The sequence below is a fragment of the Gallus gallus genome, chromosome 13, assembly GCF_016699485.2.
Source record: "Gallus gallus isolate bGalGal1 chromosome 13, bGalGal1.mat.broiler.GRCg7b, whole genome shotgun sequence".
In the NCBI taxonomy this organism is placed as follows: Eukaryota; Metazoa; Chordata; class Aves; order Galliformes; family Phasianidae; genus Gallus; species Gallus gallus.
The window spans coordinates 1,700,761-1,727,901 of NC_052544.1; the positions used below are offsets into that span (position 1 = coordinate 1,700,761).

At 53.5% G+C, this 27,141-nt stretch overlaps 1 protein-coding gene and 1 non-coding gene across 4 annotated transcripts in view; both read left to right on the forward strand.

The window, feature by feature from the left end:
* Nucleotides 1-26,533, forward strand: part of PCDH1 (protocadherin 1) — a 50,529-nt gene extending 23,996 nt beyond the window's left edge. For 2 of the 3 annotated variants that reach the window (XM_046900340.1, NM_001045827.2), the window contains 2 exons: nucleotides 66-285; nucleotides 22,679-26,533. In XM_046900340.1, coding sequence (XP_046756296.1) covers nucleotides 66-285; nucleotides 22,679-23,064 — 606 coding nt within the window. In that variant the 3' untranslated portion in view covers nucleotides 23,065-26,533. Of the gene's footprint in view, nucleotides 1-65; nucleotides 286-21,330; nucleotides 21,373-22,678 lie in introns of all 3 variants that reach the window. The other variant, XM_015293600.4, reaches the window with a different exon arrangement.
* On the forward strand, nucleotides 17,167-17,250 carry MIR1702 (microRNA 1702). Its single transcript, NR_035196.1, has one exon. It is a non-coding gene; the product is annotated as a microRNA 1702 (primary transcript).
* Nucleotides 26,534-27,141: the final 608 nt, after the last annotated feature.

The following is a 27,141-nucleotide window of genomic DNA, read 5'->3' on the forward strand; positions in this document are numbered from 1 at the left end:
TTATGCCCCCGCTTTGTGTCAACCACCCAGCAAATGAAAACCTCTTCTTTTCTCTCCTCCCGCAGTTACCTCATCGCCGAGTGACGTTTTCTGCAGCCAGCCAGGCCCAGGACCTGCAGGACCCCTCCCAGCACAGCTACTATGACAGTGGGCTGGAGGAGTCGGAGACTCCCAGCAGCAAATCATCATCGGGGCCCCGCATTGGGCCACTGGCCCTGCCTGAGGACCACTATGAGCGTACCACACCCGATGGCAGCATTGGGGAGATGGAGCACCCCGAGAATGGTAGGTTCTGGCGGCATCCGTGTCTGCACCCACCCCGGGGACCCTGCACCCAGGGCTCTTTGGCCTCTGTGCCTCAGGGACTTGGTCAGATGGGCTCTCATATGCAGCTTGGTAGGGCTGGGAGGCTCAAAGCAAAGGAGCAGCAAAGGCATGGTGGGGTGGGGAGAGGTGAGAAAGGGTAGGGAGATCTGAGGGGAAACCAGGAGGTGGAGGGACCAGTAGGCAGCTCTAACAGCATGACAGGGAGGCCAAAAAGCTGCTCCGAGGATGCAGCATGGATATAAGCACACAGAGGGGCTGTCCATGGTGAGGCTGTGGGCAGAAGGTCCTGTGGTGACTACCCCGAGGCAGAGGGCAGGGGTGTTGGGTTGTGCTCAGCTCTACACTGTGCTCTTGGAGATGTGAGGCTTCCCTGGGGAGCAGAGAAGAGATTTAGTGGCACAGGGAATGCGTGGGGTGGAGGACACAGGAGCAGGGTGATGGTAACCCTGAGGACTCCAGCAGGGCCCTTCAGGTCACCTCTCGCTTGGGTCCATCCCACAAAGCCCCACCAGAGGCATCTGCCATCCCACCACAGCAAAACTGGCTTTTCCCTGCGCTGGCACAACTTCACTCCCAGTTGTGGTCCCCATGCTGCCTCCGTGCTGCCTGCTGACTGCCCCAAAGCAGCCCCCACCCCAAGCTAGCTTCTCTGGCCGGCTTCAGTTGCTTCTTCAGCCTTGGCTCTGGCTGCGCACATAACACCGATTTTCCTCTACCTGCTGCCTTCGGTGCTCTTGTACTTAGGGGGAGCTTGCTGGGGAGCTAGTAAGCTCAAAGGAACCTCTTGGAGTGGAGAAAGAGGTAGTGCTAAGGGTCCTCCTGAAATCTCCTGCTTCTGTAAGCATCCTTGACTTTGGGACAGAGTTGAGAGTGTTCAGACAGTCTTGGAGCTGGAAGCATACCAGGTTCCCCTCTTACAACACAGAGGGGGCCCAGGGTAATTTGAGGGCCTGAAGGTCTAGCAATACATCCTCCCCTTCTTCCCAGGTTAGTTCCTGGGATAATGGTGTACCCAACAAAGCAAGGCAAGTTGGTCCCAGGTCTGGCTGGGCTCCCAAATCCATTGGATGCTCTGGCAATAAGAGTCACCCTCCTGCCTGAGGGTGTCATGCAGTCAGTTTTCTTCCCAAAAGCACAAGCCAGACAACTGGGAAGAGCAGTGTGGAGAGGTTTCTGGTGCTGGATGACAGCAGTGGACTTGTCAAGAGCCCTCAGGTACCAGCGAGGTGCATGCAGGAAGCATGAAGGGCTTGTGTGAAGGGAGCTGCGCATGGCTGTGCTGCTGGGTACAACAGAGTGGTGGTACTGGGGCTGAGAGAGGGGATCTTGAACTCATGAATGTGTCAGATGACTCAGAGGAAGTGAAGGAGGAGCAAGGTGAGAGAGGAGAACCGGGAAGCTCTGCAGTAGGAGACGGAGGGCATTCTGCAGTCCTTGGGATGTTCACTGTCTTCCTGCCAGGATGTTATGGGATGAACAGACCCAAGCAAGGCACAGATCTCTGCTCTCTGGTGACAGGGACAGGACCCGAGGGAACGGCATGGAGATGCATCAAGGGAGGGTTTGGCTGAGTGTTAGGAAAGGGCTCTGCCCCACAGAGCAGTGGGCATGGAACAGGCTGCTCAGGACTGTGGGCAGGGCTCCGAGCTGCTGGAGATCAAGGAGCATTTGGATAATGCTCTCTGACATAGGCTTTGGATTTTAGGTGGTTTTGGAGCCCAGGATTGGACTCAGTGATCCCCATAGGTCCCTTCCAACTAGAGAAATTCTATGGCTCTGTGGTTCTAAGGCCAGGGGACACTGCTCAGAGTAGAGGCTGTTGTGGGGGCAAAGCACCCAGGCACCTTTGGAGTCCCCTGCCCTAACCCACTCCACAGATTCAGCATTCCCACTGCATAGGAACTGTGAATGCTCACAGTGCAGAACAAAAGTCACCTCACACCCACAGAACCTTGCACTTCTTTGGGTGCACACAGGATAGCGGTGTGCTGGAGCTCCCATTCCGCTCATTGCCCCCAGCCCAGCTTCCCTCCCATGGCAGCTGCTGGGTGTCCTGCTGCCTTCAGCACCCGCCCTGACCTACATAAAACCCAGTGAGAGCCGAGGCCATGGCGGGGCACGGCTCTGGGGGATCCACTGGCATTAACCCCATCACCCCGGTGCTCTGCAGATTATCTGGCAATGGCAGTTCAGTGAACCTGTGGGGCTGGGGTGAGGGCTGTGCTGCCTTAAGCAGGCAATAAGGGGACCCAGGTGCCAGGGCACATTGCTTGGGGATCAGAACGTGCTGGTTGCATTGGGTCAGTCCATTGTGGCAATCTTTTCCATTGCATTCCGGACCTCTCAGTGGCACGGGACGTGCCCTGTTTGTTCAGGGGAGGATCATGTCATCCTGCTGGAGAGCTGTGGGACCACCATGACCCCATGGGGATATCTCACCATGCTTCTACTGCCGCTCAGAGTGCTCCAAGAGACCCTGCTGCATTCTTGTGGAGCTGGGAAGACGGAGCCATTCTTGACCTTATATTAAACTGAAGAGACTAATTGGATCCCACACACCCTATCTTGCGGCACGAGCGCAAGATTGACACGACTGTGCATTTTCTAGGCTTTCATCTAGTTATAAATATCCAACATAACAGGGCTTCCATTGCTTTCTCCAGGAGATTATCCCTGCAGCCGAACCAATCTGATAAGCAAGTATGCAAGGCTATTTATAGCTCTTCAACTGGAAGACAGATCCATGCCTTTTCTTTGTAGATGGTTCTTCACTTGATTAACACACATATCAGTGTCCTCCTTTTTTGGACACCTTTTACTGTGCAGACTGCAGTAAAATGCTGTATTGCAGGGGCTGAGCCAGGTCCTTTTCAGGAGGAATTACGATCCTACTGATGAAGACTCCTCCAATATCTTGGCACTGACGCGCCAGCTCCACAGTCATCACAGGCATTTGTCATCCCTGGTATTTTACCTAGCTGCCCACTGCTTCCTCCCCAGCATTTTGCCATGCCGCTATCTGCTCCTATGAGGTTTCTGAGCTTAATCTCCCACTTGGCCACCGGTTGCTTTCACTGGAGACATCTGTTCTCATCACCCAATTAAGTGAGGCTTTGTTGAGGAGTCTGGGAGTGGTCCTGCTCTGCAAAGGGTCTTCTCCATTGCAGTGTATGCAGAGGTTGGGTGATGCAAGTGCTGGTATCTCTATCTCCTCTGGTGAAAATTTAGTGGGATCACTGTACCAAGAAGCCATGCAATTTGGAGAATGTTACATAAAGGCTTTTAGGAAATTAGGAGTTGCTATGTGAAGGCTGTATCATTCTGCTCCTGTGTGGTACGGAGGTACTCAAGATGACAGTACAGTGGTTACAGTATTCCTGAGCTGCATTCTTCAGCCCACAGAACAGGGGCAAATGTTTAATTTGTTTCATCCCCATTATTTAAAGTGGGGACCCCATGCCACTCTTAATGCATGCCATTACAACCCCGCACTGAATATGTAATTAACAACCATCCCATGAGCTTTTGCAATGCACTTAGTGCAGCAGTATCTGTACTTCACAGATGTTAATGAGCCCATCTTACAGCTCCCCTTCCAGGGAGGCAGCCCCACCATGGGTGGGGAATGAAATGGGAAAGGATAATCTGAGTTTTCTGAGCTGCTTGCTGGCTTTGGGTGGATGAACAGGCGGTGCTCAGGCATCCAATGCTTGGAGGGCGAGTGCTGCTGCAGGATCCTGGTGCCACTGAGCAGCAGCCCAGCTGTGGGCAGAGGGCAAAGTGCCGGATGCCTCTGGGCAGCTGCTGATGCATGAGGCGAGAGCAGTGCATCATTGAGAGGCTGTGACAGAGCTGGATGCAAAAACCTCTCACTTGGTTCATAGCTATGGGCTTTTCCAACAAGACAAGCCTTTTTTTTTTCTCAAGGTCTCCTGCCTCCTCTGTACGCATCAGCACGGCTCTTTAGTGAGTGAGCTGAGGTGGCGTCTCATGAGTTCAGCTGCTGGACTTAATAAAGAAAGCCCTCTCAGTCCCTATTTCCCTTTGTTTTGAGGAAGATTGGCGAATTGATGTGTTGTGAAGCCAGGAGGAGTAGCTCATCTGACCTTCTTATGACACGGGTCATAACATTCCACCCTGTGCATTGTGTGTCTGGCTGGGGCTGAGCGGTAGCTCTCTGGGAGCATATCCAGCAGTAGTAGCTGGTGAAGACCAGTGTGCTCCATCCCTGGTGGGCCAGCCCAGACGTAGGTCCTCTCTGACCCAATTTCATAAACCTGCATTTGAATTCCACTAGGGCACCCCTAGCTTCCATTTCTCCCCATTGAACTTGACAATGTCAGAAGATGCTCCACTTCATACGTGCTTGTAGATCACACGCAAGCAAGTCAATGCTTAGAGTTCTCTTCGGTAGACTCAAAAGCCAAGTGAAGTCTCTTCCTATGAGCAGAGCTGAGGCAAGGCGTTTTGGCAGCCACCTTCCCTCCCACCCTTCCTTGGGCTCCTCCCAGCTGCTGCCATCTGCTCCCAGTGCCACCACAGACCTGCAGCCCCGCTCCTGGGCAGCAGCAACATCTGGCAGGGCTTGGCTGTGCGCTCTGCATTTTGGCAACCCTTCCAAGGGCTGCCTGGGAGACTTATCCTCCTGCTTCCCTTTGCCGCACTTCTGAATGTAGCTCGTGTCTTCCTTCCTTTCCTGTCATTTTTGTCTCTGCATGACCTCCCATTTGCCAACAACCTTCTATCAGTGTGGATGTGTCCAGATGATAGCCCACAGCTCGTCAGCAGCATCCGCAGCTCCACCAAGCACAGATATGACACGGCTGCTAGCACTTATGCCATAATCTTGCACCAGTCACGTGTTCCCTTTGTTTGCAAACTGAGCTGCCTGTGGCTAGCACTGGGCTGGGCACAGCATCTGCCCTGGGTGGAGGTGGGCAGCCCAGGAGAGCCCTCCCATCATTATGCTCCTGGTGATAAAATGACTTTGCAGCACCGGACAGCTGCTATCTCCCATCTCCTACTTAGTTTCAGCTTGGTCATGAGCTTCTTTTTAAGCTTCTCACTGTTATTGTTCTGCTCCTTCCTGCCAGCAGCTGGGACGAAAAAATTATTGTGTCTCCTCCAACACAGATCTGCCAGAATGAAGTCTCTAGATCTAAAAACCTATTCTTCTTTTTTGCATTATCTTTAAATGTCCCTTTTGTCTTGCAGAAAGTGTTCCAGGCACATGTTCAGTCTGCGGATTTTTTTTTTTTCTCAAACATACCCTGCAGCATTTTTGCTTTGTTGCAGAGGAATACTTTGCCCAGACTCCCCTCCTTGCTGTGGGATTCTGGCTGGTGCTGTGCTGCTCCCAGTCGAGCACCAGTAAGCCTGGCCAGGATGCCAGTACATAACTCTTAAAGAGAAATCTCACCTTGTTGGAGGAAGTTGAGGACGTGAGTGAGATAGGGAAACTGCTGCTGTCTGGACAATAAGGAAACGTGTTTCTCTGGCTGGCACTGTGTGTCAGCATCCTCTCTGATCACCTGAGGTCACCTGTGTTGACTATTGGCTTGGGTCTGGTTAGTGCTTGGACTCAGCACCAAGACAAGGTGCTGAGACATGGTGGAATTTTGTAGCCTTCCCTTTTATGACTCACCAGGGCTAGAATTATTTACTGTAGATGTTTCATCATTACCAGTGGTTTCTAGATCCTGCTCTCACTTAAGCTATGCATAACGATGACTTCTATGATCATAGAATCACAGAATTGTTTGAGTTGGAAGAGTTCTTTAAAGGTCATCCAGTCCAACACCCTGCAATGAACAGGGACACCTACAGCTCCATCAGGTACTCAGAGCCCCGTCCAGCCTGACTTTGAGTGTCTCCAAGGATGGGACACCCACTGCATCTCTGAACAACCTGTTCTAGTGCCTCACCATCTTCCACATCTCATCTACAAATTACTTCTGTGTTTTTCAGTGGCCCTCAAGTCCACAGACATCTGCATGTCTTTATAAGAAATCCCGAGCTTCTCTGCTTTCTTCACATAATGTCGGTTCATCCCAGAAGACAGGTTCTGATTTTCCTAATAGCTACTGAAGGGCAACATGAGAAAAGATTCTTATCATGAGAAACAGCATCTGAGAGATTGCAAATGGCCATGGATTACACCATCTTGGTTTCAACATGCCATCTCTGTCTGAAACATAATTTCAAACTTGTTCTCACCCTTATTTCCTTCTTTCCCTGTTTTACAGCACTTGTGTCTGGGTAAAATGTCTCTTACAGAAGTCACTGAGGTCAGGGTAGTTGTGGCATGCCACGTCAGCCATGTCACCTTCCTTAATTGTACCGAGGTGAACAGGGTACAGCTGTTTTTCTGCCTCAGACTCAGTAACAAATACATGTCTACCAGCTAGAGAGAATGCCTTTAATCCTCCCAAGACCTTCTAACGAGGATGCCACTTGCTTCAGAGGCTGTCCAAAATAGCTTTAATAATTCATTTGACATTCTCTTCTTTGTCTCCCAGGATTATGTGGTGATGTACATGTAAGATTGTCCTGAAGTTATCCAAAGATCCTTGGCAGATTCCAGACCTCTCTAGAGGCATTATTTATTTGAAGGAGCCACGTTTCCCTCCTGGATTCTGATGGCTTTTTTCACCCTTTCTGTTCCTCAACTGTGACTGCAGCTTATGAAGAATTTGGGTAGAACGATCTCTCTGTGTCAGTGCCCCAGAGGCAGAAAGTTCCATGTTTCTATAGGAAGATATATAGGATAGATAGGTCCCTGTGGCTGTATTTACACCTCCTCAATTTGAAATAAGATTCTTGAGGACTCCTTTCAGCCCCGTGCTGGGATGTGGCATCTTCCATTCCCTCTTGCTGTCTGTGGCAAGATGATGGGAAAAACAGAATGCCATCTCCCTTCTCTTATGTCCTTCACGTTCTTCCTGCTCTGAATGTACCAGGTGGAGAAAATGTTGTCAGTATTCTCAATGTCTATTCTTTCTTCTGTTTGGAAGAATTTTAAAACTTTACATTTTAAAACCAGAAGTTAAAAACAAGGAAAAGTAGCTTTGGAACCACCAAACTTGGACTTTTGCACTTTTCTCATGGGCTCCTACTGCAAGAGGAAGAGAGGAGAGAACTTTTATCTGAGAATTATAAATGAGCTTCTGAAGGGGAGAAAAATTTTGCTGTCCCAGGCAAAGAAGGATTTCAGTTTCCCAGTGATGCTGAGAACGTTGGTAGATTAACCCAACGCGTCAATGAGTTGTGTCAAGCAGGTATTCCTTTATTGCAATGCACATAGGGCATCATTCTGCCCAATGCGTGCACCTTGGCTTATGTGCAGATAACATTTATTGGTTACATTCATACATACTCATGTTTTTACCCAGAATTTCATGTATATGCTAAATATTTTATCAAACTCACTAATGTTTTCTTAGAACTGATTAACATAGGACCCTCTCCCTTAGAGCGTATGCAGTCACCATTGAGGGTCTTCTTGGTGATCATCTGGAAGGCTGATAGTCTTCATTGCTCCTAAACTTTTGGCCCCAGTCTTCAGGAACATGCTCAGTAAGGTGTTTGCCTCCTCTTTAAATGTGGTTACTCTGATATGTTCTGATAGGGCCCCTCCATCTTCAGTTTGGCTTCATTTTCCTTCTTTATCTTTAAGGTACTACATATGGTTCCTGCAGATACTGATGCTTGCAATATTCGAGGTCCTCACTTCATCACCTTTCTGGTAGATGAAAGCAGACCTGGCGATGCCATGTTGCTTCCACAGGCAGGGCAGGAATGCTTCCCTCCACCACTGCATCCCAGCAGGGTTGAAGCTGGGTCCCAGCTCTTTGGCATTAAATCAGAGAGATCTTCACCTTCACACTGTGGTTACAAGCAGAGATGTAGGGTGCTGTGATGTGTAGGCTACTGCTGCTAGACTGCACTGTAATTACATAGGATTTTTTTTTTTTTTGCTATTGCCTGGCAATGGCTGCAGATGCCTAAGCATAATGGTCATCAACAGCTATTCTTATCTGCACCATGTCTGAGCACCCTTTCTTTGGTTTGGTACAAGGTCTATTTGCCAAAGAATAGGTTGTCATCCACAAACTATTTGTGGGTTCAACGCAAGGTCACTAGACTTGGTTACTGGAAGCAGCCTTCAGACAGAGAGGTTGGGCCACTTCTTCCTTCTGCAGTGCTGCTCGGAATGACCGGTTGGGCAAAGTAACTTCAGGCTTAAAAATATGCATTAGAGCAGGGCTTGAGCCCCCAGGCTTGGTCCTGCTGCTGGGCAGTGCTCTGGAACAGTTACAGCAGCCCAGGTGTCGTCCATGGGAGGCAGCAGCTGAGCTGGGAGCATTTTGGTGCCAGTGCCCTGTGTGCTGTTAGCAAGAGTGCCAGCACAGGCAGTGCCCTCCTCCGCCGTGCTTTGCTCATCCCTGTCCCTGTGCCACATGCCCTGCCGTGCCAGCACAGCTGCCTGGCGGCGTGCAGACTGGATCAGGGAGCGGGGCAGGCTGAAGTTTTGCTGGGTCACTGTTTCTCTCTGCCAGATCCCTCTGAGCAATTTTCCCATCTTGACTCCACCAGGAGCAGGACCTGCAGAGGGATCACAAGCAGCCAGAGGTTGGCATTCAGATCCGGAATGTCTAAGCCAGAATAAGAAACCAAGAGTAAAAGCAGTAGACAACTTAGATCCCTCAGCGGTCCCAGACTATTTGTTGTTTTCAAAGAGCTGCTCCCTTAGAAAGCTCCTTTTGAAGTAATTTGACACGTCGTTTCCAGCTCCTCTATGATCTAACTCGGTTATTTCCCCTTTATCTGCCTCTGAGAGCACCTGAATGTCTCTATAAACCTGCCAGTGCCTCCTCCCATGCAAGGGGACCTGCATTAGTGCGGGATTTAAACTTAATGCCCGAGAAGCTTATGAAGTCTCCCATTTGAGCTTCTCGAGGACTTCACACTGCATTTTTTTCTCATAAAAATAGCATGTGCCTGAGTTTGAAGGATTGGTCAGCTGCAGATCCCTCAGATGGAAAATCCCTCTTGTCTGCATGAGATAGAGGATAAGGGATTCATTCCTGTCCCCAGTGAAATCAATGCGAGCTTTGCTATTGAGACAGGTCAAATGTCAGTCTCAGTTGTTCACTCTTCCCTAGGATTTTATCCTTTGTGCTCGCACTATCAATGAATCTCTCTTCCTGTCTCCTTCCCACAAGCTCTCATCCATCCTGATTTGAAGTCACCTCCATTAAGTGGTTGTAACGCTAGCTCTTTGCTTTACTTGCAGAGAGGACACTCCATAAATCTAACATTAGTCATGGCATCTGGTGAGAGCTACCAAGGATAGGCTGCTTTGACTCAGAGGTTATCTAACCGTATCAGCCCCCACATTTGCCTTCCTCTCAGGGAGCCCAGGCTCCCTGGCAGGATCTAGGGCTCGTTTAGTGTGTGCTGATGCAGCCCTGCAATTTGCTCAGGGCTTCCTATAGAAGCAGCAGAGCAATCAGCTCCTTGATCCCAGGGCTATGCGGTCACACCTGAGTTCCCTCTTCACCTCCTCATCCCTCTCTGTGGTCCAAGCAGAACAGCAAGCACTCTGCAATCACCTGCACATCAGGTCCCCTGGTGTTCTTCATGGTGGGTGGAATCCCTGTTCCCTGGTAGATGCATCCAGGTGTATCTCCACCAGGAGATGGAGGACAGGCTGTGCACTTGCACTGGGTTATGGGGCTTCCCAGGTAACCTGCAGTGGCCTTCAGATGGGCTCCTCATGGATAAGGGAGAGCTGCAGTTCATAGAATCATAGAATACACCCGTTTGGAACGGATTGACAGGGATCACCGAGTTCAACTTCTGGCTCCACACTGTACCACCCAAAACCCAACCTGTATTTCTGAGAATGTTGTCCAAATGTTCCCTGAGCTGTGGCAGCTCGGGGCTGTGCCTACAGCCCTGGGGAGTTCCATGTCCACCACCCTCTGGTGCAGAACTCCTTCCGAACTCCCAGCCTGACCCACTCGTGATGCAGCTTCTTGCCATTCCCTTGGGTCCTGTTGCTGATGCCCAGGCTCTGGTGGACACCAAGTCCTACCCACTGCCCTACTGCTGAATACAAAGAGCCAGAGCTTGTTCTTGGGCCTTGGAGCCAACCAGCATGGCACAGCTCACGTCCTTTGGGCTGAACTCACTTGGCTGGGGTGACCTCACCCATCCTGCTCACTGGGAAAGGCTCCTCCATGGGGCTCACCCCAGGCTGTGCCCAGGCTCTCTCTGGCAGAGATGCTCAGCGCTGGATAAAGGCAGACCATCTACAAAAACAGCCTTGGTGACGAGGGTTGTGTTGATGATGGTTCTTGGAGCAGCTGGGATTTATACCCAAGGCCATTACTGGAGGGTGAGACCTGGCTGGACTGACTGCACTTAAAGCCATTCAGGGGAACAAGCAAAAATGCGGTGTGTCGGGAATGAAGCAGCTTGGCTGGTCCGTGTGTGTGAGAGAGGACGTGTGCCTCTGGTTCAGGCTGTCGGCGGTCATTTACTCATTCAGGCTGTAAATGGTGAAATGTTCTTACGTGGATGGCCATCAACCCATTGGGTGAGGCGGGGTGCTGGGGCTGCGCAGGCACAAGTTCATAAAAGCAGCAGTTCTCAATCAGTTATATGGCTGTGTCTGCTTTACAACAACCTTGCTCAGAAATGAACAAGCCAGGAGGCAGTGAGAGCAAGGAGAGAATTAGGATCTGGTCTTCGCTCAGGGAGGTGTCAGAACAGCATGTCGTGGTGTTTTATGGCTGCTGGGGGGAGAGAAGATGGAGTAAGGAATGTAAAATGACAGAGAGTGAGTAGATGTGATATTTGCCTGATGTATTTTGCTAGTAATTAGTATAATGCCAATTAAACATAAGTAATCTTTTCTTCTGCTGTATAAGTTATTGCTTGAAAATATGCCAGCTAAAACCAAGATATTACACTTTGAGAGGTAGGGAGGTCTCTGTTCCTTGAGGATCTCCAGATGAAATTACCCAGACAACAGGGATCTTGACAAAAGCAAGGCTTATTATTATCTGGAAGGAAAATGAATAAAAGCCAAAGAAATTGCGGATTCCGTGTCTGGCTGCTCATTAGCCACACAGGAGGGGCACCCACAGAGACACACCAGGGAGAGAAAGCAAACATCTTGCATTCCCGGAGACAGCGCTTTGCCACCATTGTTCCCCACTGCCTCCCTCAGCCTTGCCATGCTTGGGCAGCTCTCCTCCAGCACTCTCCACTGCCCACTTGTATTTATTCTCCCCCCAGCCCCGTTTTCCCTTTGCTGACCCATTCAGTGAGGCTCAACGCTTGGGCTGCTTTGCCCTTTGGTTCCCTGGGACGTCAGCCTCCTTAATGATGATTAATAGCTTCCTTCAAAGGGTCAGTTGCTGATCTTAGACATCTCGAATCACAGATGCTTCTGAGGTCTCTACCTGGCTGGTTTGGGGCTTCTCTTTCGAGTAGGTTTGCTGCTGTTTCTCTCGATGCAATACATTCATTTTCTACTGAGCCATAAGGAGCAGAACTGCTACTATTATCTCCTTTTGAAAAACAACCTGTACAAATCTCTCCCTTGCACTGATTCTGGAAGTTTTTTCATGCATCTCTGTTGGACCGTGAAATCAAAATCTCCTCCTGATAGTCCAACTGTTTGCTCACGCTGTGCTCTGAGGGTGATGGAACCAGCAAATCCCTTTGGCCACTGTGCCTCCAATGCGAGATGAGGCTGCATCCCCACCGTCAAGCCAGGTATAGGCCCTGTGTTCATTAAAGCACACTGTATATCTGCTCAGCACCTCTATGACTCCCTCTGGGGTGCAGGCCTTGCTGCACCCAACCTGCAGCACTTGGGATGTGCAGCACCCAGTGTTAGTGGGGGTCGGTGCTCATCCTCTGGTAGCATTAGCCTTCTTGTTCCCACCATCCTACAAGAGTGTCATCCCAATAGCAAACATAGGGCACAGCAGTGCTCATAAGCATCTGGTGGGTATTCTTTTTGCCCATGTCTTGCCGTGCAGAGCCCAGCCTGCTCTATTCCCCACTCCTACCCCTCCCCACTCTCAGAGATGTGCCGATGCCCTCCTGCGCGTGCTCACGTTTGCGAGCTGCAGTGGCACTGACACCTCCCATTCTTCCATGAGCAGAAGGCACCTCCCCATGCACATCCCTGAGCCGCATTCCTCAGCCCCTCCGCTAGCAGGACGGCAAGCAGTGTGATCCACAAACGTCACCCACCTGGCCTCATTCCTTGGCACGTGCACAGTGCTTGCGCTGCTCCTGCCGTGTGCCAGTCACAAACCCCCTCCCATTCGGCTTCCACTGCGGATTTCCACCCTGTGAGCACGTGGATGTTGGAGGAGCAAGCAGTGTATGCTTTTGGTGTGTGGCTCCTCAGCAGAATTCAGAGGCATGGGCTCCCCTGCATGGACTGCCCTTGTCCTTCAGCAGCCTGACTCTCCTCTTGTGTGAGGTCATTCATCCTGTGTTTTTCAGGAAGGCCTTGGACTTGATGATCCCCAGAGGCCCATTCCAACCCGTACAATTCTATGATCTGTATGTAATTGAGCACGCTCTACCTGCTCCTTTCCCCTTCCAAAACCTTGCCTTCTTTTCTCTGCAGTAGGCACTTCAGAGAGCCCACATCCCCCAGCTATTTCAGGACAATATCCCATAACTGCACTGGGTTTCACATTGGGTGCTCTGAGGCTGGTGGTGGCACCCAGCCCTGTGTTCACCAGACCTCCTCTCAGGCTCCCCAGGCAGGATCCACACAAAGGCAATAAGGCGTGCGCACACCAACCTGTACCACCAATCCTAACCTCAGTCCCTTGGGCTCAGCCTTACCCAGGGCTGCTCCTCCTCCTTCCCAGCCCCACGTTTCCTGCTGGGGAGAGGGGCTGTCTACCTGCAGCCCCCTGGCTGAGGCAAGCCCCTCACACCCAGTTGTGCTTCCATCTGTCACTCAACACCTAGGTGACTCCTAAGGCCTTGAGCAGTGCTTTGCGTGCAGCTCCCGGCCCCCCCGCAAGAACAATTTCCCCTGATTCATTGTCCTGCTAGCGAAAGATTATTAAATTGTTGATGGAGCTTAACAAAGGTTTTGTTCAAAGGCAGACTCGTGAATGCCAGTTCTTTTCTCCTTGACACAAGAGCCGCAATAATGCCGCACAATGAACGGCAGCCACCCAGGAGCGGGCGCAGTGCTCATCAAGCCACATGTCCCCAAGTCCCCATGCCCCCCCAGGATGCTCTCCAGGCTGCCCACATGCAAACCTCCAGGTGAGGTCCAAAACCTACAGCCGGTTCACACTGTTTATTTGTTTTTCTCGTGTGAATCGTCGTCGGGATGCCAGGAGGATGGAGGAGCTGGGAGGTGGGCGCCTGGTGCTGGCACGAGGCTAGCACTGCTGCTCCCGTCCCCCACCCGCTCCCACCGCAGCCTCTGCAACCCGCAGTGGGGATCATTAGAGAGGCTGCGCAGCCTCGGGCTGCTTGACATTTAGCATTATTCAGGCTTATTTTCTATTGCTTATCACTTCAGCAGATTTCTAACACTAAAGCTTAAATTTTCCATGCTGGGTTTCCCTCAGGTTCATTCCTTTTTCTTTTCTTTTCTTTTTTTTTTTTCCCTTAAGTTTTAGCAAAGGTGTTCCAGCTGTTTTGTGAGAACAAGGCATGCTGTCTCGGGCCCTGCTAACAAACCACTTATAAGAATTCCCTTTCAAGACACATTAGCTTAAATACGCTCCAGAAGAGAGGTGTGGAATTTGGCACAGCAGCCGCCAGCATCGGCTGGGGGTTGTTTGCCCCCAAAGGGCCAAACTTCTCACTGCATGGCTGTCAGTGCACAGCCCCATGGAGCTGCACCCACGCACCATTTTGCACCATCTGAGCTGCATCGTGCTCCAGTACAGCCCTTGTGCAAGCTTGGTCCCCTTAGCAACCCTGGCACAGGAGCTCTGGGTACATCCTCCTGGTGCAATCCCCTTTCCCAGCATTTCAGGAGTCTCCAGATTGTTTTTGGGGTGCTGTGGGACATGGGATGCTCCTTGCTGATGGGAGGGTTTGGCTCCAAGGGACTCTTCTCCCCAGTGTTGGCCTTCCCAGGGTATATTCCCTGTTCTCATCCCTCTCCCTGCAGAGGCTGCCTCAAGCTCCACTGCCCTCCCTGATGAGCTGCTGCCAGGAAGGAAAGCATGGCTGCAGCTTTAATTAAATGATAAGGGCAGAGCCCCGGAAGTGTGGAGATAAGTGCAGTGGTGTCTGCCACCACACTTGCCTGGGCCCTTTCTAATTAGCTCAGAGAAGCTCTGTAGAGGATGGTTAACCCTTGGAGGGAGGCAGATGCAACCTGAGGCTTGGGTGCTGCAGGTCACACAGGGACTAAGGGAGCCCCTCCATGTACCAGAATGCCTTTCCCAGGCTCAGGTGAGAGGTGAAGCTTTAGGGTCAGGCACACAGGTTCCTTCTGTAAGAAGCATTTGGTGCTTTAATGCATCCCATGCTGGGTTGCTGTGCTCATCCGCTCCTAGGGACAGTGGCAAGGGTGCAGGAGCCATGGGAGAGGTCTCCAGTCCCCGTCAGAAGCTGTGGGAGGGCAGGAAGGAGATGGGGTAAGAGGCTGTTTGTGGGAAGATGTCAGCAACCCATAACGATGAGGACCAGGAGATCAGAGGGACTGGATGCCACAAGGACCCTGACCCCTGCTCTCCTGCTTATCACCCAATATGGGGCTGATGAGCAGTCATTTTGGGGGCCAGAGGAGGGCTTCTCTGCTATGGGCACTCCATCGCTCAGGCAGGCAGCTGGGGCTCTGCTCCTCCTGGGTCCCCCATCCCATTGTCTGCATCCCCAGAGAGCCCAAGTGGGACAGGAGGACAGGTCAGCCCCACAGACCCAGGCTGGGGCCCCTATGGGAACCTCTGGGAGGAATACTATGCACAGGAGGTGTTGGCAAAGGCCAAGTGGGAATGGTGCACACAGCGATTGTGATTGTGTCAGTATTTGGGCAGCAGGAATGCGCATCAGAGGCATGCATGCGCTAAGAGCCCCTGGGGATGGCAGGTGTTGTTCCCTGCGTGTTTACATAACCATCATTAGCCCTCGCAAGAGAGGATGCAAAAGCCAGAAGGGGAGGAACGGGCAGCCTGCAGTGACAGGGGCAGATGAACGAGCTGGGGACATCACGTCCCACCTCCCCAAGGTACTGCAGCAGCTGGTGCTCACCTGACCAGCGACCGCACCAGGTGATATGGGGGCATGTGGGGAGGTGGGGAAGGGCTTTGGCTATGGCACTGTTTGGTTTGGGTACTGCGGGGCTTCCTGACCCTCCTGGAGGTTATTTGGTGGTTATCTGTTGTTTGTAGCTGCTGTGAATAGCTCTCGATTGGCCAAAGGACAGTGTTAGGGCAACATAGGCAGTAGGGCTTCATGTCGTAGGTAGACTTGACACCGTGCCTTATCGTAGAATCATAGAATAAAGTTGGAAAAGACCACCGAGATCATGTAGTCCAATCCCAACCCACCCCCACCATACCCATTAACCACATCCCTCAGTGCCACATCTACACATCTCCTGAACAATCCCAGGGATCGTAACACCACCACCTCCCTGGGCAGCCTGTGCCAACGCATCACCACTGTGTTGGAGAATAAACTATCCCTAATAACAATCCGAATCTCCCCTGGTGCAACTTAAGGCTGTTACCTCTTGCCTGGGCACAGCATCAGTGAGGAGGATTGCTCAGTAATGCCCACTGCTTGAGTCTGCTTTCAGTTGCTTGAAGTTTTGGCAAACTTTAATTGCAAGGGAACAGTTTTTCATGGTGGGCATCTGCTGCTTACCAAACATTTTGAAAAACGACAGCAAAATCTGTCCAGAAAGCTCATTTCCAAGAGGAGGTAGGCAGGGAAATGGCTGGTTTTATTCACTGGTAAAGGAATCCCGCTGCCCCCCAGCCCCTCGCTTTGAAGATGCAATTTGCTGTGATCTCCTGACCCCTTCATTGCGCCTTCTTTGCTTTCTGCAGCCCATAGGGTGGAGTCCCAATGGCAGAGCCTCTCCCCCAGCCCAAATTTGGTGTACCACCCAGGTGTCCCCAGCCTCTTTACCGGAGAACCCCACAAAAGGGGAACGTTTTCCACCAGACAGTGCCTCTGGTCATCATCACAAAGCAGATTTGTAAGAAGTGAATTAAAACTGCAGGGACAATCCTAATTTTGGCATTTCCTAACCTTTGAACCCCCGTAATCCTATTAAGGTAGTTCTTAACGTAATTATTCTGTAATTTAATGTAGTAATTCTGCTTTTTATAGTCCCACAAAGGTTGAAGCCCTGTGGTGCCAGGGCAGGAGATCATCCAAGCAGCACCGCAAGCACAGACTGTGTGACAGGGGATGGGATTTTCTTCCCTGGGTACTACAGGGATTGCAGATGGTGATTCTGGAGGTCTTCCCCTGATCTGCAGCTGTCGGTTGGGATGCTCCCAGTGCCGGTGGTGCGAATCGCGCCCTGTTGCCGTGGCAATGTCTGTGGGCTGCGGGCTGCAGGCACAGCAGCAGTGGGAGGTGGCCCTGAAGCTCCAGCAGCAAAGGGAGGGGATGGGAGATGCTCCCCGGAGACAGAGGTGCGGAGTGGTGACAGAGTGGTTCAGCATTCTGCTACCCGTGCTGGTGATGCTAGGGCTGGTGGGTGCATCTGTCCCCATTAGTGACACACTGGTTCTGCTGTGATACCCTTGGCAGGATCTGGGAAGTCGTTTGCTTCAGCTCTGCAGCTCGTATGCGCTGCTGTAATACACTCCAGGAGCCACAGTTTGCTCTGTGTGTGCATCTGGGTGCTGACAAGCCATTGCATTCAGAGCGAGCTGTTTGCACTGGTGTTCAGCCACCATTATTCAGCATTCAGGCAGTGCTGCAGGGTCTGGGCGAGATGGCTCTGTGTGCCCTATCTGCTGGCTTGGGTGCCTAGGAGAAACCCATCTGCATGCTGGCATCAGAGCTGCACCTCTCTCAGTATTTCTTGAGAGTACCGGTGTTGCTCGCTATGGCCTGAGAGTGTTAGGTGAGGTGCTGAGCTGCAGCAACCACTGGATGGGCACCACCGGGTCACTCTCAGATACCAGGAGCCATCTGTCTGCGTGTGCTGCAATGATGTTAAGTTTGGAAAGCCATCTGCCTGGGTGATGTCGTGCTAGAATCGGTCCCCAAAGCCGTCTGTCTGGGTGTTGTAGTGTGAGGAATGGTCCTGCAAACCGTCTGCCCGGGTGCCGTGGGGACAGCATTAGCTCAGTCCAGGAAAATAGGGGCTGACGTGGTCGGTGCGGAGTGCTCTGCTGCTGCTCTCAGCTTCTGATATTTCTCTGCTCATCGATCTCTGGAGCATCGCTGTGGAAACGGGCACAGCTCCAGCAGCCTTCCCCGAGGCCTGGAAAGTGAAATCAGGATTGTGCTGGTGCTGCCCCGGAGGCAGAGGGCTTCTGGTGGTGGCCATGTGCTGTGTGGGAACTGGGGACCAGGAGCGATGGGTGTGGGCCGCAGGAGGGGAATGTGATGCTGCAGCCCCCCATATCTAGAGGATGAGCATTCGCTTGTCATGCTCCCATACAGGGGATCTGAGGTCTGCACTTTGCAGAGCAGCTCAGGGCTCTGCAGCCAGCTCCCAAAAGCCCTCTGAAAGGAAGGGGGCAATGGAAGGAGCCCCCGAGCTCTGTGCATCAAAGGGATCGCATTCTGAGCCAAATAGGACAGGGAGCAGGGGATGAGCTGCTGAGCACCTGCTGCCCCAGTGGTGTGGGGAGAAGGCACAGGGAAGGGTGAGATGAGGGTAGGAAGGGACCCATGCAAAGATATGAAGATATGGGGCTGCTGGTATATAAAAACAGGATTTTGGGGTGCTCTATCCAACTAGCTGCACTGAGAGGGAGCAAGGAAGCGGGAGCAGAGCGTGAAGCAGCAGTGCCTGGAGCGAGCAGCACTGCAGGAGAGAGGTACCTGGAGGGAACAGTGCTGTGAAACATGGTACCTGCAGGACGTGGCAGTGCCTGGAGGGAGGAGAGCTGCAGGGGGTACCTGGAGGAGTAGCGGCACAGAACACGGCACCTGGAAGACGTGGCACAGCGGGGGATCGGTACCATAGGCAGCAGCGCGGTGGGGAGCGGTGCTCACCAGGAACGGCGCAGTGGGGGGGTGGCACCTGGAGAGAGCATCGCCATGGGGCACAGCACCTGTGGGGAGCAGTGCTGTGGGGAGCCACGCTGCTGGGGAGCAGTACCTGGAGAGAGGGGGAGAATGGCAGCCGGCAGCAGGATGGCAGTGTGGAACAGGGAGATGGGGAGAGCGCTGCGGGTGGTGGTGCTGATGGGTGTGAGAACTTCAGGTGGGAACTGGAGGAAGTGATGGTGCTGTAATGGCTCCGGTGAGCTGAGGTGGAGCAGGGGAATGGTGCTGGCAGGAGAGAGCTGCTGGGAGGAGCGGCACCAGGGATCAGGAGATCCCATGGGATGCGGGCAGGGAGGATGGTGCTGCTGGAGTGGCATGCCACGGAAGGTCATCACTGTAAGGAATATCCCAGCAGTGGTCAGCGGAGCCCTGAGGGTTTGGTGCAGGAGGAGCAGTGTTCTCATGTGTCTGCACCAGGGAACAGATATGGTAAAGCTGCCAACGTCCTGCCTTGGCCAAAAGAAAGATGCGTGGAAAAAAATACTTGGGGCAGGTGCAGTGCTGCTGGACCCCAAGCAGGAGTGGCTGGCTGAGGTTAGATGCTGATGTTCTCTGAGCCATCAGGTGGGGAAGATGAGTCTTTGCAATGTAACACTTCAGGAACGCATTCTGCTTTGCCTCCAAGCTGCTTCCCGCATCTCTGCAGCCCTGCGCCTCCCTGCTCCCTCCTTGCATGCTGTGCTTTCTTCTCCAGGCTTCTTTGCACCCTGTGCCGTGCCCTGCTGCCTCATATCCCCAGTCCCACATTTCTCCCTCCCAGAGCTGCTCCTCTGCATCCACTCACCCCCAAACTCACGACCACGTGTGCTGCAGCACCCCTGCACCCCAGCCCTGCACACCACGCTCTTGGTGATGATGTCTGGTGTGAATGGAAGAACCAAACTAGACCATGCACACTGGAGATGGTGGCACAAAACCATGCTCCAGGCTGGCTCTCAGCATGTGTTCAAGATACTTGGCTTATGGTGGGTGAGGGACCCCCAGCCCATCTACTGCAGGAGATGAAAGTGCTGCTGAGTGATGCTGCCTGCTTTTGTCTCCTCCCTAATGGTACTCAAGTGCACTGCTGAAATCCCCCACGAAGAGCAATAACACTACTAGAAGAGCCCTTGCGAGCAAGAAACAGAGAGATAATAAGCAGCAGCACCAATATGTGCCTCTTCCCGAAGGAGATGGCCCAGCACAGCCTCCTGCACAAAGAGCAGAGGTGCCCTGGATGCTGCAGAGCAGGGCTGCGGGAGGGAGCTCCCCCTCCTCCAGCCGGGGCGGGACCCAGGCGCATCTCTGAATGCATTCCCCATAAAGGCCCTTTTCATCTGAAAAGTTCAAAGGGATGCGACTTTTACTGCCCCGGCTCATTCCTATGCAATGAGGCCGAGCAGCCCCCAGGCAGCCAGAGACAGTCAAGCAATAGAAAGGGGGGAGCCAACGGGTGTGGACGCCCAAACAGGCACGCATCCCTCCAGGCATGGAGATGCTGATAGTGGGATAGGCTGACCCTCCGGGATGCAGTGAGCAGGCTGTGGGAAATGGTGTCTGCATGGACACCGCAGACAGAACCAGCCCTTTGTGGGCAGAATCCTCACTGCTGCTTACCCCTGAAGAGTTGTGCTTGCCCATGGTGGCACATTAAACTCCAGCCCACCGGCATGTGCTGAGAATTAGGCCGTGGGGTCGTGTTTGCAGTAAATTGTGGCTATTCAGGAATTGCACCCTGCCCGTTCCCGGGCTCTGGAAGCAGAGCTGGTTGTGCTTGCGGCACATAATGCGCTCCTTTAGCGGGAGAGCTCTGATGCCAACATCTCACTGCAAGAGACAGCACTGGAAAATGGCTTTCGTGCCAGAAATAAACAATGGGAAAAGCAGAATAAAAGATCCTGAACACCGAGTTCCTGCTTGACCCTGTGATTTCTCAGCTGCTATTGGCACGAGGAAATCTCCATGGCTTTGTTTGATGGAGAGGTGGCATTATTTCTGTCCCATGACAGACCACCTTCCCTTGGAGCTGGAGCATCCCATGACATGAGTGAGCAGCACCAAGCCCTTTGGGAAGTAGGAATGGTGAAGTGGTCCCACTTGTGTACTGGGAAAGGAGATGAGAGGTGTTGCTTGTGTAGAAGTGAAAGACAGCACAACATGGCCTTGGTCCAACCAACCAGTGGCCATCCTGTTAGTACTGAGAGATGAAAACAGGATTTGATTATTTCTATCTGCAGCTCAGAGAAAGAAATGAGGCAGCTCTGCACTTGCTCAGGGAGTGGTATAACAGTTGGTGCATGGATCTGAGAACAATCCCAAAGGCCTTCATAGGCAAGCACAGTTCTCACAGTGACACTTGTGGGTTCTTTGTCTCCTCCGATGCTTGGTCTCTGGCTTTTACACCCTGCAGCATGAGCATGGCTGTCCCCTGTGCATCGGTTCTTCCATGTGTGCCCATTCACGGTGCCAAGTGCCACATAAACCCACCCCAGTGGGTCGTGTCCACGTGTGTGCACATCACTGCAAGCCAGGTGGCCTCGAGCTCTGTGAGTCAGCTGGGAGGTGAGGATGAGGATGGAGAAACACAGTGGTGGCCAAACAGCCTTGGGAGGCTGGAGCCTGAAGGCGGTGGGTACCAAGAGAACATTTTGGGGCTTGCTGCAGTGCAATGGGGAGGGGAGCAGGAGGATCCTAGGGTGGGAGTTTGGAGGCTGGGGCTGTGCACTGATGTGACCCTCTCGTCCTTTTTCTGCTCCTCATTAGAGTCCCCTGAGCGGAGCAGGCTGTGAAGGGGTCTGCACGGAGGTATGTCCTTGGGGCTGCTGCCAGGATATCGCAGCCAACATGTGTGCCAGGGGATGGGAGAGTTTGGGTTGCAGTGGGGGTTGTTTTAGGGCAAGACGTTCCCACACTGGTTTGTTGCTAACTATGCCTCTCTTCCATGCCCATCCTGTTAGCTCTCACGTTTGACCCTTTTTACTCATTCCCAGCATCATATGGAGCCTTCTGCTACAGAGGTCTCAGTGTTGCTGGTGCATGAAAGCTGTTCAGGGTGACGTGGGATCACCCATGACCTTAAGCCCCAGGTTGGTGGCAGGAGGGGCATACTGGAAGAGGCAAAGACTCAGCATAGCATGAAAGGCTTTGATTTGCTTCTTGCCAGGGCTGTGGGTCCCTTCAACCCAGCAGCAGCATGAGCCCTGACCTGCCAGCAGGTGCTGGGGCAGTGATGTGTCCCAGGTGGTGGCAGGGGGCTGTGTAATGCCCAAGTGGGGCAGATAGCGAGAGGTGGCTAGTGCCTGCAACAGATCTTGTAGGTATGCTATAGGAGTGGTGGGAATTCCAAGCTGGGGCCTCTGGAGACTCTTGGCAAGACCAGCAAGGCCTGGAAACCTCCGGCATAATGGATACAAGGCGATGACCTGGTGCTGTTGATGGCCAGAGCTTCCCACAAGCAGATCTGATGCCTTCAGATACCTGGAGATCTGGGAAGGTGTTTGCTACACAGAGAGGTTTGGATGCTTCTGAGACAGGGATTCATGGGTGTCTGACCTCTCTGGGGGTAGGTGTTAGATTGCCCAGTTGTGCTTTGCTCAGGTCTCAGACTCTGAGAGACTGGGAGATGGCTGAGGACCTCTGGCTAGGCTTGGGAAGGAACCTCCTTGGGTCCTCGGAACTCCTGGTGAGGAGCAGGGCCAGTGCTCAGGAAATCTGGATGTACTCAGGGCAGTGAAAAGCCCAGCAAGTTTGGGGCACTTCCTTAAGGACATGACGTGCATGGCATGGGGTGTTGGGGCTGGACTGAGGGGTTCATGACTCCTAGGGTGGGCTCAGTGAGCTCTGCTGCATTATGATCCCACCTGCACCCACTGCAGAGTGCTTGTCCCCAGGGACATTGCTGTTGGGAATTTTGAGTTCTCTGCTTACATTCCTCATGTCCATGTGCTCACCTTCCTCCCGACGTCTGCTCCTCTTCCCAAAGGAGAACCAGAGTCCCTACCTGGTCACCTCTGGGGAGAGGTCCCTACCACGGGGGCTGTGCTCCACCCTCACCCCACCAATCCACTGTGCTTGTCCATGCCTAACAATACTCTTGCTTGCTTCTCCACAGATCTCCGTCCCCTGCCCGATGTAGCCATGACTGGGACCTGTACCCGGGAGTGCACGGAGTTCGGCCACTCCGACACCTGCTGGATGCCCGGCCAATCCTCCCCCAGCCGCAGGCCCAAGAACGCCCTCAAACTCTCCACTTTTGTGCCTTACCAAGACAGAGGGAGTCAAGAGCAAGTCGGGAATGGCAGCCCCAGACTCTCAGAAGAGCGCAGCACCAAAATGGCCAACCTCCGCCTGCTCCCCACGTACAGTGCCTTCTCCAATAGTAGCCATGAGACCTGCAAGGACTCCCCCATGGAGGAAATTCCTCTCACCCAAACCTCGGACTTCCAGCCAGCCACCACCCCCTCATCCCAGACCACTAAGAGGGAGATCTACCTGTGAGGCTGGCCCGAGGGGCCAGGAGCAGGCATGCTTCTAAGGCCAGCGTCCTGGAGGAACATTTGAAACTTGGTTGCTTTACGGGCTCCTGCAGCCGGTTCTGCTCCGGGTGGTGGTGGAGGTGCCCAGGGGCTGCGAGGACAGCAGGCAGGGCGAGGCAGGGATGGAAGGAGCGCTTTTAAAACCCATTCCTTTGGGGGGGTGGGAGGGGTGAAGGCATCTGACCCCCAATTTCCCAGCACTTGCAGGTGCGTGTCTCCTAACTGCATGGTCGGGGAGGCTGGGCAGGCTCCTGGTGCAGAGGGCATGGCTGGGGAGGAGGGCTGACGTACCAAAGGTCCACGTAGAGCTGGTGGAGTCCCTGGGCATAAGACGAGGGTGTCCTCACGCACAGGGAGCGAGCTGCCCGGCTCTTTGTTGTAGACTCCTGTAAATACGAACCTTAGGAATGACATTCAAGTCCTGCCTGATTGAAACTTTTTATTGTCCTTGAAACAAAAGACGTTTAAACAAACACACACCCACACACACAAACCCAATCCACAGGGAGCAAGTTCCAGATTTCAATGGTTTGCTGTGTGGAAGAGCCCGCGGGAGCGCAGCATCCGGCCCACACTCGTGTTCTATATTGTAAATAGAGTTGTGACCAGTCCCTGAAACAGCAGCTGGGGAGCTGGAGGAGAGGGCAGCCCTAGCCGGACTGTAGGGACTCAGCTATTTGTCAGTCTAGATCTCTTTTGGAACGTTGTCACTGTGCCCACAAGCTGCAGGGTCCCTAGGGACTGCCCGGTGCCATAGGCGAGGGCCATGCCGGGGGTGTCTCTGGTGTCCCAGTGCCCGATGGCCGGAGGAGGGATGGGGACATCCCCAGGCAAGGGACCGGCTGGGTCCGGAGAAGCCCTCAGTCCCACTCTGCTGGCAAGGGGGTCGTCGTCAGCTGCGGCACCTCAGCCCCTCGCCTGGTGCCTCCGTTGGGAATGGGGCTGCTGGTGGGGCCGGCTGTGCCATGCCTTCGACCTCCGTCCTGTCCGCCTGTAAGCCACCATTGCCTTCGTCAGGAGGAGCGTTGTCTCAGGGTCACACCGGGGGCTGCTGAGCCCCTGCCCGCTGGAGTCCCACCGCCCTTAGGCCCCAGGGCCACTCTCACGGGCTCCAGCTTTCTCTTCCATTGCCCAGTCCCCGCTGCCCCGGCCCCCTCTCAGGGGTGACACCGTGCAGGCAGTGGGGACGGCGCTCCTGGAGATGTGCACACTGCAGAGGGGATGCCCAGGTGTCCTCCTGAGCATCTCTGCCTGCTTTTTGGGGGGACCCTGGCAGAAGGGGCCTGGGGGACTCATGCCTCATTCCCGGGTCACCCTCCCTGGTTCCCCGCTCTCCGCTGGGATGTGGGGACAGGCTGTGCTGCACCCTTGTTCTTCCCATACTCGCGCATCGCATCGGTCGTCTTCATCTCTGGGATCTTCCTTAGGGAGTGAGGCCAGTGGTAGCTGCAGGACGGTTTCCCCCAGTCTGCACACGGGGAGAGCCCGGGGCCCTTCTTGCCAACAGCCCAACCAGCACGGGGTGCCCGCAGTTCCCTCTGCCCACCTCCCCCCAGCAGCCCCTCTGAGCAGCTCCTCTCCCTTTGCTTTGGCGGTGCCGACTCCTGGTGCCCTGCGTGGATACGGTGCCCTAGCCGTGCTCCCCACCTGCCCCAGCACCTCGGGGTGCCAAGGGGGGCAGGACCCCCCTCCTGGCCCCTGCTGCTGCTCCTCACCCAGCGTGTGGTGGGTGTGTGGCTCCAGGGGACGTCCCACTGGTGGTGCCCGCTCTGCCAGCGGGGCCTCGTTCTCCTGGCCTGGCTGCCTGAGCAGGTCATGCTCCTGAACTTGTTTTTAATTGTAGCTCTGTAGTTTCAGGGCCTAACTGGGCAGAATGTGCAATTTGGCCGTGCTGGCCAAGATCTCTGACTCCACTGCCAACTCGACTGCTCACACCTCCCCGTGGCTCCGGCCATGTCCGGTGCCCCTCCTGGGGACCCCCCGGCAAAGTCAGATCTGAGGGGTGCTTGTCCAAGAGCAGCTTCCCCAGGCTATTGCCTGCGGGTGAGCTCCCTTCCTTCCACTCGGGGTCACCAGAAGGATCCTGATGCTCCAAGCCCTGTGGCTGGGGTGGCTGTCTTGTCTCCTGGAGCACCTGGCGATGTTCTCAGTGCAAGCGTGTTGCAAACCGGGGAGAAGTGTAGAGGAGATGGGTCCCCAGGGAGCTCAGAGAGGTGGAAGGGATGGGTACTGCGGGAATGAAGGTATTGGGATGGGAACCACTGGTATGGGTTCTGTGGGTTTGGGTACTATGGGGGTGGATATTATGTGGATGGGCATCATGGGGATGAGTGCCATGAGGATGGGAGCCATAAAGATAGGTGCCATTGAAATGGGAGCCATAGGGATGGGTGCTATGGGGATGGGAACCATTGGGATGGGTTCTGTGGAGATGGGTACCTGGGATGAGTGCCATTGGGAATAAGATACAGGGGATTATGTGTCTCCTTTGGGGATGCTCAGAGGGTTGGTGGGGCTGGGTCTTTGAATGCAAGCACAGTAGAGAGAGGGGATGGGTGTCTTGGGGGAGTAAGGGTGGGTGTTAGTGAGGAAAAGAAAGGACAGAGTGAATGGGTCCTCCATAGGGTGCCAAGGCTGGCAGTGGGTCCCTGAGGAGGAGAAAACCCTGGACATTTGTGCTAGGAGAAGGGGCAATAGGGATGAAAGTTGGTATCACTGGGGACCAGTTCTGGGGGTGGGGAAAAAGAAGAGGTGCCGTTGGTAAGAAGCTCATTTGCACAATTATAAGCCAGAAGGATAAAGCCTCCATGCACGTGGGGGGATATTCCCCACGAGCTCCAGTCTAGACAAGCACAGGGAAGAGGAGGGGGTGGGACACCTCTGTAGGGGGGGCTCACCGCATCTCACACTGCACTAGGACAAGCCAGGGGTAAAACCAAAGGTGGGAGCCAGGGAGCAGGCGGGCTGCGTGGGAAGGATCTAAGCGACCCCTTTGTAGCTCTTCAGTGTTGGTTCTATTTATACAAGATTTCATTTCCTTGCTTGTGATGCCTTGTTTTTTGTACAGTTTTATGTACATGCAGGTGTAGCTTTTCTAAAGGAGAAATCCTATGGCAGAGTAAAGTACCCAACTATTTTTCAGATGGTGACCTATGTCTAAGGCAACGCCTCTTGCTAAGGTTGTATTGCTCTCAATGTGTGATGCATTTCCCTGTGCGGGGAAGGCTTTCGGCCTTGGGCTTGGTTTTCCCCGGGCGCTGTGAGCACAATTGATTCCCTTGTAACTCTTTCTGTTCAGAGCAGTGAGCATGACACCGTCGTGATCCCCTTTCCGTTCTCTCCTGTTCTGTTTGTTTGCTGAGCTGTCAGATGACCAACTCCATTGTAATTAGCCCTTCCTAAAGCTTTACAATAAAAGTGTGAAAACCCGGGTGCTGTGCCTGGTGTCTCCTTCCCACCTCTCGCGTCCCACTGCAGAAAGCACATGCAGGCAGCACAGAGCCTCCGCCATTGCTCATCCGAGCCCATTTCTCACCCCTCATCCTCTCCTCTACCACTCACCATTTTCTATAGGTTCTTTAGATCTGTTGATAACATCCGGGCCATCTCACAGCAGGAGCAGCCATTGGGTTTCCCTGCCTGCCCCTGTGCAGAACTCCATGAGGCTCATTACAGAGCGCACACACAGGTGCCATACACAGCTCTTTGCTGAGCTGCAGGGCCAGGGTTTGCCATGGCACCAGGAGCTAGCTTGGGAGCCACTGACAGTGTCCCTGGGATGGAAGAGCTTCCAAATGGAGAAGATGATTGTTTACACAGCAGGGATTTATAGACCCCTCTTCTACCACCTCCACTCACACTGAGCTCTCCTATTGACCATGCAGGGGGAATCTGCCGCCCCTCACCCCAAGGGGCCATGGCCAAGCTCCATTTGGGACAGGGTGGAGGGGTGGAGATCATGTCACCAGGGCCACATCTCCAGGTGTTGGGCATCTGGATGTTGGGTGGTGCCAGAACCCCACAGTTGGCACAGAGGCAG